General features: G+C 38.7%; 1 protein-coding gene across 4 annotated transcripts in view; it reads left to right on the top strand.

Moving 5' to 3' along the window:
* The first annotated feature begins 9,839 nt into the window (after positions 1 to 9,839).
* Positions 9,840 to 21,216, top strand: part of pdlim5a (PDZ and LIM domain 5a) — a 39,885-nt gene continuing 28,508 nt past the window's right edge. For all 4 annotated transcript variants that reach the window (XM_086174108.1, XM_086174105.1, XM_086174106.1 and 1 more), the window contains exons 1-3: positions 9,840 to 9,993; positions 10,414 to 10,680; positions 18,362 to 18,513. In XM_086174108.1, the coding sequence (XP_086030234.1) occupies positions 10,582 to 10,680; positions 18,362 to 18,513 (251 nt within the window). In that variant the 5' untranslated portion in view covers positions 9,840 to 9,993; positions 10,414 to 10,581. The remainder of the gene's footprint in view (positions 9,994 to 10,413; positions 10,681 to 18,361; positions 18,514 to 21,216) is intronic.

Raw genomic sequence — 21,216 nt, forward strand, 5'->3', positions numbered from 1 at the left:
GGATGCATTTAAATAAATGTAAATGCTTGTTCAGATATACTTCGTATATTCAATTTGTTGTCCCACTTCTCATTGTAGCAGTGATTCTGGAATATGTTCACCTGCGACTGCTATCCTGCTCAACACAAAAGAAAGCAACAGTGGAACCTGAGATGACAGATTATTCCTTGGGTTCTGTCTTCATTGACAGTGTGGAGAAGTGTTCCAGAAATATCTTAAACACAATGTAAGGAGAGCAGATGACTTTGCTTCATTGGATGGTGATGTGTAACATGAAAAGCCTGACCCTTATTAAGCAATATACCTGAATACATCTTGTGCGATGACCACAGAGAGGCACTAGAGGGTTGTAGCGCCTCATTTGTTGAGGTATTGGAGCTTTCCAGCCTACCTCTTAGACAGCTAAGTTGAATATCAGTGACGATGTAGTGTCACCTAAATATGCATGATATAATAATGTTTTCTGGAGGACGAACAATGCAAAACCCCAGACTGCAGCATTTAATTTTCTATTCTTTTGCATTTTACACAATATTGTTACACATTTCATTCAAAATTTGAATAGCTCTAATTCTCATTTCAAATTTTCAATATATATTACCTTTGCCTGTTAATTAATCATGTGTCATTATTCATACACACAAAAAACAGCATAACTTGACATGTTGTTTCACAGAATGAAAATTATAGTTTTAGTTTTTACACAGACTCTTACAAACCAAGTGAAGAATAGAAGAATATTGGCATGTAAGGAAACAAAATATGTTCAGTGAAACCAAGAGCTATACGACAAACAACTTAAAAGCAAACTATGTGAAATTGAATCTTACAAAACAGTTGATCTTTTCCAAAAACTCAATTGAGTGATAAGGACAGAAAGTGATGGAAACACTATATTAAAAGCCAAATACATTCGTTTTTCATAAATGAAAGGACATTCTTAAGAAAACAACTAAATCATGAACTCGACCATCAACAGAACAAAAAAAAACAAAAACAAACAAACAATGGATGAATAAGCATCTTTAAACAATATTAAACAAGAGGATTTCTATTCCTTAAACTCATAAGGACACATTGAGCGCAGGAAGCAGCAGCACCACAGCATCATGGCCTCTCATTAAACACAGCTGATACTTGAGGAGCACAGCTGCTGATGCTCTGGGCTATTTCAAAACCATGTTTGGTTTCATGGGTTTTAAAAAATAATTATCTCCAACCTAAGTCAAAACCTTTTGGAAAAAATACCAGAAATATGATAACATAATGACTTTATTGATAATGGTCATCCAAAGTGTCACCAGGCCATAAACTGAGCTGCCCTGTAAAACCAGACATGACAACCAAGGGGTCAGAGCCAAACACTAGCCAGCAGTAACCAAGAGCTTGCATGCTTGAAGCTAGGCAACATACTGTCATCACAAATAGTACAATGAACTCATTGGCCTTCAAGTAAAATAACTTGGAAGCTCTAACCTCCAGCAAAACCAGCAGGTGGAGTTAATCCTGCAGCTACATAGTCCCAGTAACTCGTGTCTCCTGGATAGTACAGTACACAATTAGCCGTTGAGCGAGTTAGCATTGCGCACTTCCGTGCCAGGGGTAGGCAAAGTTAGCCAGCACGGTACATGAGAACACACGATTCGTCCTCTGTTCTTCATTAAAATAAAACTAAAAACACTCATATCCCCCCCCATTCACATTAAGAAAAAAAAGCCTGGAGCAAATTACGAGGCGCCACCTACGTCCTTGGCAGGGAAAGAGGTTAGCTTCCCGGAAGGCTTCAATTAACACAAACGGTCTGTCGTCATCACAAGCTTGCTAGCTTGTCCAACAGCGTGTAAACATGTCAAAGGGTCACTAATCAGGGTATCGATTGTATTTATTATCAGTCACTCTGACTTATTAAGTGTTGAATCAGCACTTTTGAATGATAATATGTTGCTCGGATAAATGCCACGCAAGCGAGGCAATTGACAGTGAACGTGAGGCTACACGGTGTGTTAGCGCTAATATCCCTCAGAATGCGGGACAGAAGTTGAATTTGGGACGGTTGGCTGGAAAAGCTGTTCGGCATTTAAGCGGCAACAAAGTCCTACTTTAATTCCAGTCTCCCGAGGATTGAAGGGGATGAAGAAGTTTGACGCTTTTCTACGGAGAGACTGACGAACCGCCTGGGATTCATCATCACCTGTAGGTTGAACCGACCCATTTCATAGAGAGGGATCGTAAATGTATGACGTTCAATTAAATGTGTATACCGTTTGAAATCTTCTTCTATAATATTTCATTGTTTGCAAAATTCGTTTTATATTTTTTCCAAACAAGCCCCTTTCTGATCCACCGAGAATTGTTTGAAAAGACTGGCTTCCAGGAGCCCCTCGTGTTTTAGGACAGACATTTCCAAGAGCTCAGTGTCAGCTGGGACATTCTTTATCTTGTTTTTTTCGTTGTCAAAGAGGATGATTTATGTTAGAACATTCCCCATGGATATCATATTACAGTTTTCCCTTTCTTTTGGAGACGAACAGGTGAGAGCTGAACTGTAAATGAACTTAAGATTCAAGTCTAGCTAATGATGCTCCCTGGATTTGTCTAAAACAGCTTAGCACCCCCATCCTTCAGGTCATGGACTGGCCCTTGTGGCTACAGTGTCCCTTGGAAGACTAGCTTGTTCAGCACTTGAATTTAAAAACATTTTTCTGTTTAATATTCCTTGATTTAAAGTAAAATCATCTGTTCATTTTTACCCTTGATTCAGACCCGTCTTTCTTCTACATACCAATTTCTCCACATTGTATCAGTATGTATATATATTTTTTGTAAAATCACTATAACTAACATATAGTTCAAAACACAATGTTTTATGCAGTTTTGTTTGACATGTAGCAATAGCAGAACTACATATGATGGAGGGAGGGAGGTGCGGGAAGGGTGTGGGGCAAGGGGAAGCATTGATGCACTGTATGGTTGTTGCCGAATGGAGCAGATGCTTCGAACCCCCCTCGGGACCCCACTGATACTCAAGCTCTGTCTCTGATCACTGACAGTGACACACACACACACACACACACAAACCATCCATGGGTAATTCAAAAAAGATTGTTTAATTATTTCTAGGCCAAAGGGTTTTTAAAAGCAGTGTTGTTTTGGCAGTTCTTAAAGAGTAACATAAAAGGACAAAAAATTGCATACAGGAAATAATACAAGCTATGATCCAGCACACATCAATCATGCAGCAGTTGTGGACTTTTGCCTGGATCAACACTGGAAACTTAACAGCAAACATTCAATCATTTATTTTTGGGGGGTTTCAAAGCTGTCTTTGTAGCTGTTTCACCTCTGCCTGTGATTATTTATTTTTCAGGGGTGGAAATTGTTTTTTATTTGATTCATCTGCAGTAGCTCCCAAATTGCTATTGTTTGTTAAAGTAATGCCTATCAACAATTATCTTAGGGTATTTATCAGGTTTTAACAAAGCCACTGCCATTAGTGTGTTGTTTTTGGAACTGCAAAACTGCATTCGCCCATGTCTGCATATAGTCGTTCAACTGCAATACTTCATTCTTGTCAACAACTTCTACTCATAGCAACCGGAGTTGATTCTCTTCAATGAAGAAGCCTCTCGACTGAGAAGCGAAACATTTTCAAGGGATGAGAATCAAGTCCAATTGTTACGAGAAGTTATTGATGAGAATTAACCATGGCTTGGATGACTGAGAACCTCCACAGGCGTGCAGTGTTTTAAGAGGATGTTTCTTTCTGCAACCCGCAATTAGGGGGTAGAAACAGATGGCTATTCTGTTCACTTAACATCCTTACTGTTAGTTGGAAAACCACATACATTTTATGGCCTGATGGTGAAAATGTATCGTTTTGTTTCCCCCTGAGAGGCATAGATTAGTTCATGGAAATCAATATTTTATGGAATATATTTTGTATTTGTAACCATGGAGAGGTATGGCAGATGATTGCACAACAAAACAGAAGCCGCAGAGAGGCTGAAAGGTCTTATTGAAATTGTATACTGCTGGTCCCAGGGGTAGATTATACTTAGCTTTGAAAATGCCCCCCTTGTATTGACCAGGACTTGACCCAAAGATTACAGTAAGCCATTATGTACACATTAGGTGAGTGTGTATACACCTGTGTGTTTGTATCTCTGTTTGGCCAGATTTCTCTCGCTTTATCCTCCCTCGAAAGGACAATCATGGGGCTGAGCTATCTGTCTCCCAGCGTGTAAGTCCGTCCGTCTCTGGCTGTCTGGCTGGGAAGCAGGGTGAAATATTTTCCACTGTGAAAGCGAGCAGATATAAACAGTGACTGAGCTCAGACAGGAGATACAGGTTTCGGATAATAAGCTCATCTCTGGATGCCACACATGCTGCCAGAGTTTATGTAGCTTGAGACAAAATGTGAAACTCACTTAAATGCGAGTAGTCTGTGCGCACTTTCGATGTGGAATAAATAGTACCTCTCATATTTCAGAAGAATAATGTTTATTCAATAACTGTAAATGACCAATTGCGCACATGCCGTAGCAACGAAGAGACAACACATTGACTTTAACTGTACAGGAGTGGGCATGGGGATTAGTCAGGCTTACATGAGTCTGGTGGGGTCAGACTAATTAGCAGCCAAATACGCTCCACAAAATATACAGATTTTGTATGTTTATCCACCTATGCTCCTGCACGTATATTTGAACAATCCAATCCCAAAACCCTAAACCTAATTCATTTTTCCTCATACCTTGAAAAGTGTTCAAGAATGATTGGAAAAGAGCTTAAAAGAGGCCACGGCTACTCAGCCGTGGCCTGAAGTGTTAGTGGTATGCAAAATATATAGAGAGGTGTCACCAGTCCCACAGATGTCACTCGAACTTTGACAGTATCATGAGCATAATGCTATCTCAACTGGCAGAATGAAGCAATGAAACAAGACAAGTCTGGTTTAGTCTGTAGATGTATGATGGGCACAAACAGAACCTCGCAATGATGTGAAAAAAGGAGTAGATTTCATTTCAGAGGGGGGCCTCCGTTTAGTTCTCTAAACTGTACCCATATGCTTCTACATTGTGCAGAGGAAAGACCGAATACATAAGAGACCTCCCCTAACATCCGGGTTTGCCCCCAGCTAAATTGATTGGGCATGCAGTAATTCAATCTTTCTGTATAACTCCTGGAGACTTAGAAAATGTTATTGCCAGAGATTGCTAAAATTACAATCATCATATCAGTCATTTTGCCCGGTTATTGCCTCTCCAAAAATGAATAAAAAAAGACATCCTCTTTCTTCCTGTGAGTAAAATTTATGCAGATGAAGTCTTGCTTTGGCAGTATGCTTTTGATTAATGGCATGCTTATGGCAATGTCAGTTTCACTACCATCAGAGTTCTTCTACAGTTCTTCTCCATTCCGCAATATCAAAATTGCCGATATACATGCATAGCGTGACGTCTTTTACTTATGTGATTTTCTTAGTACCATTGATGGTTAACAAACCAAGTTAAAAGTGCACAGCATATCACCAACATGACTCCAGCCACTTGCATCTTGTCATGATTTACTTTGGAGTGACTCCGTGAGGCTGCCGAGTTAAGTTTGAAACCGTGTGTTAAAATCTTGTTTAAAAGTGTGAGCTGGAGAATTAATATTGAGCATCGGTTTTAAATTTCCACACCGAGCCTTTGCACATACTGTGATTCAAGATAATTGTTTGTTTTTATCGGGGTAAGTAGGTGTTTTTGATTTTTATTTGCTCTCTCACTGTAGTTCATTCAGTTTGGCCCAATGCCCATTTTTACAAATTCAGTGTAATCTGATACACAGCCAAATACCAACAAAGTCCACTCAACCGAACTTACCAGAAATATATTTAAAGTAATTTATTGATACTCATATGACGTTGAGATGAATTGTTTAATCATATTACAAATAAATCATCCTGGAGGCCTCTGTACATCTGCACAGATTTAAGCTTTTATTCTATAAATTTATTTTCAGAATGAAGAAATATCTAGGCCCAAGTGTTAACCAGTATATTTATAGTACATTTATATAATTGAACTTTAAACTAATTTAAAATGAGTGCTATTATCCTGCAGCTCTTCACTTTAGATTTAATCTGAAACAGATGTGAATTTTTGTCCCTCCAAATTCTGTGTGTTTTATCAGGTATTACATATTTTGTGGGGACATACATCCTTTCACTCATTTAGACACAATGGTCTGTACCGCCATGTGAGGACAAATGGCATTCGTGCACATTGTGCATTCATGGGTGCAAAGTAAATCTAGGATTATGGTGATTTTGTACTACGATATTTAGAAACATAATTAAGGTAAGAAAAATGTCTAGACCTTTTTCCTTTTCCTTAGAAATAGAACAGAAAACTTGATTGTACACCCATTTTGCTGCAGATAGTCACATCCACTTTCTGCTGGTTTCACAGCCTTAACTGAGACTGAGACTTGTGAAATCATAACCACATACACATCAGGTAAACCTGTAAAATGCAGAATCAACTTCATGATTCTGTTGATTGTGTATGACGCAATCTTATACTGAGCAACAGTGGAAGGTCCTAATGCGTCGTGACTCTCGCTTCCATCTTCAAATCTCAGCCTTCGATTCGTGTCCTGAACAAGGTTAGAATCACCAAGTGATCACTATCCCACACTCTGAAAAATCTGCAGAATCTTATTGGTGTTTGAGATGATCCTCAAAAACCTGTTCTAATTGACAAGACTGTTTCCCAAGCCACGGTTAATTATTATAATCATAATAATGTTTGATTCATATCCTTGCCACTGGGTGTTATCAAGGGATGCTATTTCCTTGTTTTTTGCACTCATAAACTTTATTTATGTGAATCCCAATGAGGCGTGTGTGTGTGTTTGCTTGCCTGTGTGGACAGCTGGGAGTCGGGTCGTTGCCCCCCTTTTTATTCAGAAGTATGATTGACTAAATGTCATTTAGAGGGACAGATTATCATACCGTTGGGGGTGTGGCGCTTTTCTTGTCTTGCGTGTGCGTGTCTGTGTGTTTATGAGTGGGGGTTGCTAAGCTATCATCATTAAGCATGTGGAGAGGTGAGCATATGGGGACTGGACTAGTGTATTTGACAGAACAAAGGACTGGCAGAGTGTCTGAGGTTTCGTGATTTAGCACACTCTCTATTGTTTGTGTTCTATATCATTACACTGTGGCCCAAAAATCCCCTTTCTTCTCTCAGTTATTGTTCTGAGCCATTTGCTTGTTTGACAATATGGGCAATTTATCAAATGTCTTAAGACAATGAAATAACGTGGTGTGTCAGTGGGAAGACCAGAGGGTCAGAAATTAAATCTTCATGGGATACTGAGAACACCAGTCTTATTCCCCTCTGTGTTACTCTATGTTCCTGCCACTTTTATGTAATCAAATGTTTTTATATTCAACAGAACATGATGCGTATTTTCTTCCTAATGATAAAATCACAAGTCTTAATTTACTCCAGACATGCACATTTTTAAACGATTTTTACGAGTATTCCAATTTTGGAGTTTTTGATTCAACTGTTGTTTTGGTCAAATTTATGATTAGTTTACAAGCAAATCCTTTGATTTGTCTCATTTTTTTCCTCTTCTATTTTATGCTGTTGTTTCAGTTTAACTTACCAGATTCTAGGTTCAGGACTGTCCACGAAGGGAAAGATGTTTTAGAAACGGTGGATTGTTGTCCTGTGCCTGTGGTTGAGCTAAGGAGTTCTTCATCGGGTATGAGCTATAATAATAAGTCATAAGTAATTATTCTAGTAATATTGTAATACCCTGTTTTCAATTAATCTAACCATCTTGTGAAAAAGCTCGTTATGCCCCATAGTTGGATGCTGTATGTCCTCTGGGATTAAGATAGTTTCCATTAAACCTGGCTTGGTGTCAAGCTAAAAGTGTCATTCATGTCATTCAGTTAAATATTTGAAAACAAGCATGCCGTTGATGATCACATTTGATACCCATCTTGTTATTCAGACCCTCTGCACAAACACTCACACGCACACAGATGCTTTGCATTCATCACTTCATCCTTCTCCATGTCGTTTAGGGAATGCAGCACAATTGATACCAAATCATTGTTAAACCTCACTTCCACGTTAACTTGTGGGCTCATGACATCCCATGAGAATTGTTGAATCATTACGAGACCAGACTTTCCTACCATGACAAAGTACACCAACCCAAGGCCTGCTTGATTCCTATTTTTTCCCTATCCCTTTGAGGTTTTGTTCATTGTCTAGCCAAATAACATTTAGTAAAAACAACATTCTGTGATATAGCCCAAAGTTAATTCAGTGCAATCTGTAATTTCATTAGCTATAAAATGAGCTCGTACCCCATGAAGAACTCCTTAGCTCAACCACAGGCGCACGTTTAACAGCTCCTCCATGTCTGCTCCCATGTCTGCTCCCATAAGAAAGTCTTCTTGTTTAACCTGGCTGCCCTGAAGAAGTATCTGTACTTGACACTTTGGGAACATTGAAATGAATGACCTGTTTTGTTTTAATTATGCTATCTATTTGTTTTGATTATGTTATCTCATAGAAAGGGTTGTGTCTCATGAAATATTTATCTAACCATCTCCTTGATTTTTGTACTCATGAAGCTTCTTTAAATGAAGCCAAGGTGTGTGTGTGTGTGTGTGTGTGTGTGTGTGTGTGTGTGTGTGTGTGTGTGTGTGTGTGTGTGTGTGTGTGTGTGTGTGTGTGTGTGTGTGTGTGTGTGTGTGTGTGTGTGTGTGTGTGTGTGTGTGTGTGTCGACTTGTGGCCAAGAAAGTAGGAGGATGAGAATTAAGTGAGCTACTACTTTATCAGTCGACATGCAAAGTCAATATTGATCTGTCTGGTCTAAGAAGGGGAATAGACAATGTACGGGGAGAAAAACTGCCAGCTGTCTGCACATCTATAATAAGGCAATAGTATAATAGAGATTAAATATGCAAGCTGTACTCAATTATTAATTGAGGCCAAGTATAATTTTAATCTCTGTACCAAAATGCACAAGCAGGTTCTGGCTATTTGTTTTTAGAATCTCATTTAGAGCAAGATTGTTCTTGTCTGCGTGCTGAAATGCACAGATCAATTTTGGATTAGGGAAGAGATCACTTTATGGGGAAAAAATAAACAAATAAATAAACAATGAGGTAGCCAAAGAATACTCAACATGAGTTGTTAACAAGTAGAAGCCCCATTGAAACATAGGGTTTCCAATGGTTTGCAAACATAGTTTTGCAACAGAACTTTAAGAGCGCTTGTTTTGAAACCTTATATATATATATTTGCTTATATATGTATATATATGTACACACACACACACATGAAGACACATTAATATGTATGAATAGATTGATCTGATGTTGATTTTTTTTTCTGTTATTTAGAGAGTGAGGATGTGTTCTCAGGTTAAGCTGAGGTCATGGCTGGTTTCACGTTAAATGAAGCAGTCCGTACCGCTGATTCCATGTTCCCAAAATATCCCAATGAAAAAGAAACCGTCCCGTCCTCTTTGCCCCTCTCCTCCTCTCTCAGGACTTCTCTCCCTCCCCTTGTCATTTTCTCCGGGTGCAGGGTTCCCACTCTTCCACAATCCCCCGCTGGGCCCACCCTCGGTTTGGTATCCTCCCATCTGCTAATCATCTGCCTCATTTCTCCTTGTTTTGTGTCCTTCTTGCTCCGCCCACAGCCAGTTCCCCTCCTCTTTTTCCTACCCCATATCATCCCTTCTAACCTCTACCCATTCTCCATCTCCCCTCCCTCCTCTTCTCTCCCCTCCTCCACCTTTCCCCTCCCCTCTTTCATTGGCCAATATATAAGAGCGGTGCATCTCCCTGTACCTCTTTCACACACGGTAAGTGTGTTTACCAGAAGAGGACAGGCCAGGGGAATCAGGGATTATATCCTCTACCTGCATGTGAAGGGATTATTCTCCTGTCTGGAATTTTGAATTAACAGGTACCGATTTTTCCACACACTTCATAATCGCTATCAAAATATGAAAGCAGCTGCAATTAGTAGCTCACGTGCTCTGATGAATGTTTTCTAGAGGTTAGTTGACATATATTACTAAATAGCTAAAACACACTTTAGCAAGGTCCAGCTATTTTATTGCTTTTTGCTTGGACCATACATTGTGATATTTATACCTGCTGACCGGAAAGGGTTCATCATTCCTTTTTTTATTCCTGCACTCTGGAATTTACAGTTTATGTATATGCTGTGTACCACATTAATTTGTAAAAAAATGTTTGGTAACTTTCTTTTCTTAATTCCTTTTCGTCTCTTCCCCCTCTTCTTCCCTGTTTCATTTCCCTCCTGAAATATCCATCGCACAGTGTTCTTATATGGAGTCTTTTCTATTATATCTCTCCACAGATCTTGGAAGAATATCTTAGAAGGATCCATTGCGCCTTTGCCTGAAATAATAGCCATCATCAAAACCTAGTTTTCAACTCATTGTATCAGTATCCTCTGCTTTCCAACGTATTTGCCAGACATCAACATAATTGCTCTCAAGCAATATCAACTCTGAGCAAGGAAACCATGAGCAGCAACTACAGCGTTACTCTCACTGGCCCAGCCCCCTGGGGCTTCAGGCTGCAAGGTGGGAAAGACTTCAACATGCCGCTCACCATCTCTCGGGTAAGACACACACACACACACACACACACACACACACACACACACACACACACACACACACACACACACATAATTCGGGATGAAACGATTTTGTGGTCAATGCTTTGGATCTCCACATGCATGCACATACATCATCATCAGACAACAGCTGTAGAAGGGTCTTCCAGCAATGCCACATGGCTGATCAGTGATTATAAAACTGAAAATTTATTTTCAAGTCTCTTCTTTCCTCTTTTCCTTTTATTCCCATCTTTCAACACCTCACTGCAGAGTAAAGTCCCTTTTATTCAGCCTCCTATAGCATACTTGTGATTATTTTCTTTACCAATCATGTATGTGTCGCACCTTACTTTCAGTTTTTGAAGTCAATGTACAGTAATCATATTCTGGCACACAACTAGATATTGGCTTCAATTCCTCAGCCAGACTAAGTAACTTGATGGTCCCTTGGTTTCCATCTCTGTTTGTCTACCCCTAATGCTACTTCTTGGTGTCCTCCTAGCCTGCTGTTCCTTCATAACTCAAACTAAAGTGTCATCTTGAAACATGATGACCCATTTTTAAGAGCGCTGAAACATCTGCTGGTACAGTTTAGCTTTATTGGCAGACATACATAGAACACAGGAAAGCACATGTACTGCATCACCAATTCAATGCATATGCAGTTCCCATGCATATGCTAAATCACTAATATCTGCCTTGTGCAAGCTTGTGGCAACATGAGACAAATGATGAATTGCTTGCCAGGTCCTATGCCCATTTCCACACAGGGCTTTTTAGCATTGCCATGTTTGTGTTAATACTTTGGATGTGATACTGCTACCCACCACCCAAATCTCATGTGACTTCTTACAAGTATTGTTTAATTCTCTCTGTGTGTTACCCAGTGAAAGACTATGCCTTCCCAGCAAAGCTGGTAATTGATCATTTTTAACAGTTTTGCCTGGCTTCACAGAAGGATCACAATTGAAGAGTTATGTTGTCAATACATCAAAATTAAAATGAATTGCTTTTTGTGGAGTTTTAGATGCTAATGGAATAAAATCACATAGAAGGCTTTGTTTCCTTTTTAGACAGAGGCAGTATAAGAGCGTACAATGGTCATGTGAAGTTTTGCTACCAAAGGGTTGAATTTTGAATTTACTTGTTTCTAATACAAACATATTTTGTCTTGTGTCTCGTGAATGTTTCAAAAAATGATTAATTCCAGAGAAATAATTTGATCTAATTTCCAGAGGGTGAGAAATTGTAAAATTATGTGTTTTTGAATGTATTTCCTCTTGTTGGGAGGCTGAACTTTGGGTGGTAATTATTTGACTTGATAAGAAATGAGTGAGAGGTAATGGGATGTGCCCTGTGACACACTGTAATGTGATCATGCAATACGCAGTATAAAGAGGCTAAAGGACGGATAATAGCCTCAGCCGAAGTGAGACAAACACTAGATGTCACTCACCAAGGCATATGTCTTGACCTTTCCCTCAACTCCCTTCATTCTTATCATACTTGCACCCGTTTATACCTTCCTACAAGTTGCCTCCCCTTTATGAGTTGATGTACTATTCTCTAAAATTATCAGTTGGATGTGATTTCTTACCCAAGATATAACACACCACATAAATACAACATGCTTTGTTATTAAGGATAAAGGGACTAAAACAGACCCAAATTGTTATGAACCAATTTAATCCAGATAATGGCAAACGGTGTTGTTTCTGATCGCTGATCACTGACACATGGTCGCTTGCGTGCACAACAATAACATTGAGAAATTGCTCTTTGCCACTCTAACCAAAACGTTGGTTCTGAGAGGGGTTTCAGAGAATGCAGCCATACTGCCAAACCACACTAATGCTAACAGCTGCTGCTGCTGCTGTGTTTCCTTTATGACGTTAGTCATATCCAAAGTTTGATTTGAGTATTCCATCATGGGTATTAATGTAATTTATCCTGCCCTGTCTGTTCAGCAACTGCTTACCACACCTTTTGATATATTTTGTATTGTAACAAAACAACTTTTTTTTTTTTTTTTTTTTTAGTATAAATGTGTCCAGTTTAAAGGCTGTATGAAGAAAACGATTAAAACACAATTGTCACCTTTATGTGCTGATCAGTTGAGGTTGAATAAATCATTTGCTATATGCTAAATAAACATGAGGTTATGGGATTAAAAATGATAACTGAGCAGTACCTCAATGTATTTAAAGATTTCCTTCATACAGTAGAATGGATCTGTTTAATGAACATAATGTGGTCTAGCTAAAACACAAATGCTGGTCTTCCTTGTCTTCTTGTTCTAGTGTGCCCTCCTCAACACCATCTGTGTAAAACAAAAAAGTTATGTTTCTTATTTTACATAGGGATTTCAAAGCATCGCAACCATCATGTTTAGAGACAGAAAGCAGCTACCTCTGGTATCCACGGTGACACAATCCAGTCTGAGTGCTTCACAGACTACACTTTATTTCTTTCAACACAAAAATAGCCCACTGTGGAGGGGTGCATTAAATGTCTAAGAAATGCATATTTCATAGGTCACATTTACAGGTCAGATCCTTGATATACTAAGGAAGACTTAGGTCTTGTAGTAGTTGGATTTTTTAAGGAATGTCTTGGATTGAATTCGATTCTAACAAATCATCTGTGAGGAAAAAAAGCCAAAACATTTTCACTATTCATATTTTTGGATATTTCATAGGATTGCATAAACGTCTGTGAAGGCTCTCAGCCGACCAGGTCACGGTCAATTGTTGTCAAATGCTATCGTGGCAACTGGACTTTTTTTCTTTCCCTGATGACTTTCACCTCTAATCCAAGAGCCTTCGTCAGTTCTGAACCGAATCAAGAACTTCACAACTGAAAAGCCTCCTGGATTCAAAGTAAAATATCTTCAAGGAACGAAACAAAGTCCAGTCGCGTTGATAACGTTTGATGACAAAGGAATGCATACACTGCTTCATTTTATTCTGCGTTATGATAAAAGCTTTTTAGGAAAAGTTCAGTCTACTTGCTAAAGTTACTGTTTTGATTGCAACAGAACCAGTGGACAGTTAATCTATATTAAACCTTTTCATGGAAGAATGCAGTTCCTGGAACTGCATCAGTGCTGGTTGCCTCCTGCTTCCTCAGCAATGCTTTTCAACAGATGATGATAACAACTGACCCTGGTGATAGGTCTATTTCAAAGACTGTTAAGCTCTATATATAGTCTCCTCCTGCTCCCCTTCTGCATATACCTATCTCTTCCTGTACTTGCTTGAACACACCCTTATCTGTTTGGCTGACCAGGATTTCAGTCTGGAAGCAACTTTATGTGATTTTTTTTTTACTACTCAAGTGTATCTTTCTAACCCGTTGTCCTCTTAGTAGTCATGGATCCTTGTCAAATAACCTCAGGTTCAGGGTCAGAAAATAAGCTCCTCTCCCATAGATCAACTTTTCAGTGTCTGTATGTTTATGTGGGTTTATTATATATTTTCTAAAATGTGTTGCACCAGTGTGTCGGTAATGACTACAGAAATGTGGGTTATCCTTTCACGTGGACATACATCTGATCCCGTTGGTGACCTTACCAAAACATTTCCGTCTTCACCTGTAAGGGGCTAACTCATCTCTTCTCAAAGCCTAATCAGATTTATTCATGCCAGTATAAGAGCGATGCTGAACAGGCTTTTTATAGTTTTAAGACACGTCCCTGCTCGTTTGGGTCACTGATAATTAGTTACATTTAAGTATCTTCGGATACCTTACCTTCAAATATTGAAGGAGATCTTATCAGAATTTTGCATTAAAATTAACATTTGAGTAACAGAGTAAAAAAAATTCCATGGCTAATAACAAGTGTTTTTTTGGAAAGAAATGCAAAATATACTAGATGGTTTTAGGTATGCAAATTAGAAGTCCATCCCAAATTGGGGGATTCATTTCTCTTGAACAGCCATTGTTTATACTCCTCCATGATGTATTTGAATGACTTTCATCCTGTTTATTTTAGCAGGTCGCCATGATGGACAAAATCGGCCTGGTTTTTTGTATGGGGCAAGAACGCTCCAGTCTTGTGCTCGTATGGTTGTATTTCGAAATGAGTCTGCACCGGCATTTCTCCTGCTTACGCCTACAAACCACAACAATCACATCATTGAGACCTGCTGTGAATACCTGCTTGTATAGTCCTATATGAGCAAAGTGCGATTGGTTTTACAGCTAAATGTTACTGACCTGGTTTTGTTGATTCTGGTCTTACAGGGAGTGTTTTAACAATGCTCCCCTCTTATTTGTCACTTTCCTTCATTAAAAAAAGGTCATTAAGAAAGGTCCATTCTTGATTTTCTGGATTATATGAGAGCTGTGAAAGGGTTTATTTTTGGTCGCACCTGAGTCACCTTATCCACAGATCTTTCACTGCCAAAAGCCCTGTATTGTCTCTATTTTGGAAAGATCTCTACGAATATGCCTATTTGGCAGCCGGCAGCTGCCTAATGCTGTGTTAACCTTATTGCACATTTTATTAAGCGTCATATATTTTAAATGAAACATTACATAAAGTGCTTTACGGTGTGATGATGTATATATCAGAGTGAGGTTTAATCATTACTTGAAATTCTCTTTTCATAAATCACTTTTATTTCTTCCAGCTTATCTAATCCTCTTTGTACATGTTTCCTGGTGTATATTTCCTGGTGTTTTATATTCTGTGTTGCTTAGAGTTCAAACTATATTTTTTCATGTTATTCTCCTGCAGGTGTTTTATATTACCTACACAAATGAGAACCTGGCAAATAAACTTAAAGCATTTGCTAATTAGTAATGAAACTGCATGGGAATCATTCAGTTTGTTGTCCATGCAGGCTTCAAACATACCATTTCTGACAGCTGGTCCTAAGAAAGTAGCTTTTGTTGATGTCTTTAGTTACGAGCTAAAATGAAGGTATCTGTGCCTGCTGCTTTCAGTGCTTCAGTCATAGCGTGATGCGAACCATCTGTCTGTCATCTCTGTCAGTGCCGGTGCTGAAACCAGGCATTGTTCAAAGCACTCAGACAGTCTGTGTATGTTTAAACCAGACAACTTGTAGCACTTGAGAATGCTTATATGTTGAAACCAATTTTTCTTTTTTTTTTTTTTACTCAAAGCTCTAACCAACATGTGGGTTGAAAAGCCGGGCTGCTCGTAACATTACAGCTCGTTCAGCTGTGAAAATTTTATGACTGCTACTTCTGGCACTCTCATTCTTTAGCATATATTTTGATACATGAAGGATTCAATCTTTTGCATGGACATTTAAGAAGATGGGGAATACTTCTGTAATTACGTTCCTAAAATGTTATCACCACCAATGTTTTATTGAAAAATTAACTTTAGTCATGATTTGATGGTATGGTTAATATTTGGTTCTAATTCAGGTATATTTAGTAAGAATAAGCAGTATTTAGTCATAAGCAAACATTTTATGGTGAGTATTTGGTTCATAATATTACCAGTAGTTTTGTGTGAGGACACTTGTATAAATGAGTCAAAATGCACAGGGGCTCTTGTTCTGAGCTATGGTGAGTGATGTTGCATATGTTGGTCTAATGACATGACTATAAATGGCTGGGGCTGTGGAGCATTAATACTAATCCTGGTGCACACTTTTACTAGGTTTGTGTGTGTGTGTGTGTGTGTGTGTGTGTGTGTGTGTGTGTGTGTGTGTGTGTGTGTGTGTGTGTGTGTGTGTGTGTGTGTGTGTGTGTGTGTGTGTGTGTGTGTGTGTGTGTGTGTCCTTGTGCCAGATATAGATACAAACAGACAAAGAGCACGATTTAATACAGAGAAAGGAGTCACCTTACACAATTCACATTTATAATGCAAATTCTACTGTCTTGTAGCAGAAGCACCAACTTAATTTTCTTTAATTAAAGTTTGAAATCAATGCGCCTGTATAGCAAAAGCAACAATTGCAGTTGTCTGTGGAAATGTACATGCAGTGAAATGTTGTCTGCGATAGATTTTGTGGGGAAAAAAAATTTAAAAAATAACGGCCCTCCATTTCTTGGGATACATTTAGAATTTGTATGTGACAAAGACTGGTCCGGTACACATTGCGGTGCTAAACAATGTTCTAAAATCTCCTCATTATCATACAGGCACTGGACATACAGGCACATGTCATTGCATAAGCAGTGTATGATGTCACTAGTTGTCATAACTTTCACAATGAGCCCAAGTGCATTGCCTTGGCGTCATGGAGAAAAGAAAGGTGATAAAGTGTAACATCCTACGCACATTTCCAAATTTGTCACTGTCCTCCCTAGGTCTACTGATAAGAATGGCTCTGGTTTATATGACATGCTTACATAATGTATCCCTGTTGGTGTGTGCTGCTATCTGTCAGTTTACGAAAGGGATTTGATTTTTTTTAAATGAATACTATTTCAGGTCAGTTGAGCTTGTATTTGCTAGTAACTCGTTTCCATGTACTATGTTTGTAGAAAACACAGTGTTTTTTTTCTTCTCAATGATGATATCATATTTGCTTTACCATTTCCAGAAAAAAAGATTGAGTTTTCCAGCATACATCTGCTTGTCTTGCAAAAATGAGTACCTTTTGCTTTTAATTTTTTGTATGAAGAGTGTTTTTTTTTTTTTTTATACTTTGGCGGTGCTTGCTTACTTTTGCCATTCTGGGCCTACCTGTTATGTAATCCTAATTAATAATAAAATGGTGTAGGACCTGAGTGCAAAGCATCAATGGTTCATCGATAAAAATCTGTTTGTTTTTTTTTGGGTTTCTTTATTGTTTTTGTATCACAAATATGACTCATTTTGACAGCCTGACTTTGACTGACTTATATCACAGCAAAATTAATTTTTGTAAACAAAATGCACACATAAGGTACTTCTTCTTCTCACATAAGGTACATATTGCATTTAATTAAATGCTATTTTGCTCTAGTTTTGGCTCATATGCTGTTTTTGCCCGTTAATTGCTTTGTTCCTTGGCAACTATTATCCAGGATGTTTATAAAATAACATGTAAACACATAAGCTGAGTCAATAAGGAGTGAGTCTGCTGTTCCACATGTTTTCTATTGTCTTGCTTGAATCTGTTTTAAATTAACCAGGTTAACCAAGAGTGGAAGTGCCATAGCTGAACTGTGTTTAGATTCAGGTATATCAAGGATAGCTTGGTAATCTGGCATGGCTTACAAAAGTAATTTGGCATGGTCTTTTAAAAAAAACTTGACCGATAGGTCAAGAGCATTTCTGATAAGGAAATGCTCAATTCTTTGCTTGGTAAAGATAATATATTTCTCTGTTGGTCTGTCTATAAGATGACCCGTATAGTACATTTGAAACACCTTTGACGAGGACGTGAAGCCACTCGGAAAAAGAGACTGATTAAAAAGCTATCAAACCGATTTTCTAATTTTTCCCTTTATAATGGTTTTACTAAGGGAAAATTTAGATAAATCAAAGAGGACTCATGCAATTACACATGAGTTACTGAAGTAGAATTTTTTTTTACGTGGCAGAGTATCAAGTCTGTCATGACCTCTCATAACAAATCTTCAAAACCTGCAATCAGTTTAGAGTGATTCTGTCCGTCCAAAACCACATGGACCAAGTTTTCTATATAATAGTGATTATGACGTCCTCAACAATTGATTTAAACTTTGTGTGTGTGTGTCTGTTTTCTTGCAGCTGACAGATGGTGGAAAGGCAGCAAAGGGTGGTGTTGCTATTGGAGACATGGTTCTATCCATTGGCGGTATTGCCACGGAGGGTATGAATCACCTGGAAGCGCAAAACAAGATCAAGAACTGCACTGGGAACCTCTCCCTTTCTCTGCAGAAGTAAGTCATTAGTTTGGAGACAGTAAGCATGATTGCTGGCTTTGTTACCAAACCAAAACTAAGGAACTCAACTATTCAATGATTTAACGAGTGTGTATGAGCAAGTTGTCTCTGAAATCTCTTGCTTTCACACTGTCTTATCTCTTTTAAACACTCTAAACAGCCCATTACTGTAACATATTTGTGATGCATGTTTCCCCTTTCAAGCCCACAATCCATGCATCCAGGCAGATGTTCATCGGTGCTGTAGTTAATCATGGAGTTAATGCACAGCAAAACAGTTGGTTATGCCTGATTTGCGATTCCCCAAAGAAACGTAATTGAAATTGCGGCGGGTGCCCTGCACATGTGGACCACCTCTTTGGTTCCACATTCTACTACACAGTTGGTGGCTCTCGTACAAAGGAACTCATTTATCACAAGTACTTACATTTGGATTCTTGAGGGTTGTGATGTACTTTAAATCATCGTGTTCTCAATCAACCCCTCCTCCTTCATTTGTCTTTTTTTTTTTTTGTTGTTGTGGAAAGGATTCCGTAATGCCTGGCGTGTTTGAATAAAATTATAAGTTTATCTCCGCACTAACGATGGAATTTGTTTCCTTCTGAAAAAATACATTTGTAAGTGCTTGCTGTATTGTCTGAAAACGCAGTTTTGCTCCAGACTCACTTTCACAAGACTGCATTCTGCGCTTGCTGCCCCTCTCCATTACCTTTTTAGGCCGCGCATCATATCTCTGTTTTTTATCAGGTATCTTTTTATGGCATCCGTGTCAAGGTTCTAACGAAGCAAACCTGAAATAGAAAGATGAGAACGACGAACTATATGTACATCTCATTCACTGCGTGTGAGTTTAGCAGAGTTTTGTGGACAGTTTTAAAGGGATAGTAAAGGGATAGAAATGTACTTTTAGGTCCGATGATAAAAGTGCCACAACGGATTTGAGTGGAATTTCAGAAAAAATACTGAACCAAAAATGTTTCCATCCTTTCTGTAGCTTTTTCCGGGAGAGCACCCAGAGTCCCATAAGCACTAATTTTAATCAAATAAATTTGGCTTTTTTAGTTGCAATTATTCTATTTGGAGTTACACCGATGTATTAAACTGTTCATTTCAACCAGTCATCTTGTAACTGAACAACACCGCCTTTGTATTTGACTGTTAATGGACTTAAACTGCCAATGTCTGGCTGAATGCCTTATTCCCCAAAGTCAGTTCTTATCAACGCCATTTAGCTATTAAATCGGCTTTGCGCCTGGGTGTATTTTAGTATTTTTCTGAGGTAATGACCCATTCTGAGAGTCTTGAAGACGTTGGGAGAGTCAACAGGCACACAATAGAATAGAGTTAACAGGACAGACTTTGGTAACATAGTAAGACATAACACAGCCTTTCAGATCATGATTGCATGATTTCTGTAAAACAAGCTGTCATGCAAAGAAGAAGAAAGCTTTGGAGTTATTTGTTTCCCACCTCTCTCCTTATCAGAATGGGAATCACACTCTGTTGGAAGGATCCCTGAGCAAGAAAATGTTAGTGTTAATGAGTATATTCATTCTCAGAATGGGATTTCTTGTTGAAACTCTCTATGGTTGCGCCAAGTAAGCACCATTATCCACTGCACAGAGTGGTCAGTCAACAATAGCATCAGCTGACGTTTTTTTTTTTTTTTTTTTTTTTAAAAGGCCAGCAACCATCCCTGCCAAAAGAAGAAGCTATTTTAGTAATAGTGTCATTTGAAAGCTAAATCAGGGACTTAATTCAAGATGTACATTACACGTCACTTGCGTTACTCTCCATGTCATGTTACCATCACACCATTCCAATTTGATAGTTATTTGAAATAGCACGCATGCCTCTGCCATTTAATTCTCTGCTCCAAAGAAAGACAAACTTATTTGGCCTTTATTGCTTTTGAGGGCGGACGAGACATTCGGGGGAGACCCTACTTTATGTGTCATAATGGATGAAGGAACCAATGCATACTGGCAAGCCTCTCTTGTAGCTGTAGCTGTCTTGAAAAAAACGAAAAACAAAAACAAAACTAAAAGTGTCCCTCACTTCATTAGTTTGTTATGAGCCAGATCAGCCGTAGCTGGTGAAATGAGTACTGTTGACGCAGAAACCCACACCCCTTTGCAAATCCTCTCTCTGCAGCTGCCATTGTCACTTACTTGCTTGTGATATTTGCCAGAGATGTTCCAAAGCCAAAAGGGTGCTAAACTACGATCACCTGTCTCTGCCTTTCACTTGTCTGTAGTATTTGCCAAAGATCATCTAAAACCGATGGCCATCACTTTTGGCTAGGCTTGTAGTATTTGCCACTAATATCCTAATACCAGAAGAATGTAGCTACATTTAGAAACACCTGCCTCTGTCTTTTGCTGCTTGTTGTTTTTGCCAAAGAAAACATAAATCCCAAGAACATCTAATGTTTGTGGAAGTAACCTACAAATAGTCTTGGGCATAAGCTACATGCTAAGCTCCTCTGTCTGTGGATTTTTAATTCTGTTTCTGATTATGATTTGCTGTGAGCTAGGAGTACTTGTCCTGAGGCTGAACGGCCTTGTTGAATGCTCAGAACACTCAGCCAGAACAGAACGTGAAGGATCATTTGGAATGATTTGAAGATAATCATAGGAAAAGCATGTCAATAATGCAGTGATATTTATATAAATGATGGAGGAGTCTAAATTTAGAGCA

The sequence above is a fragment of the Fistularia commersonii genome, chromosome 26, assembly GCF_037954325.1.
Source record: "Fistularia commersonii isolate RoL2024-O1a breed Wild chromosome 26, RoL_Fcom_v1.0, whole genome shotgun sequence".
NCBI classification, from domain to species: domain Eukaryota; kingdom Metazoa; phylum Chordata; class Actinopteri; order Syngnathiformes; family Fistulariidae; genus Fistularia; species Fistularia commersonii.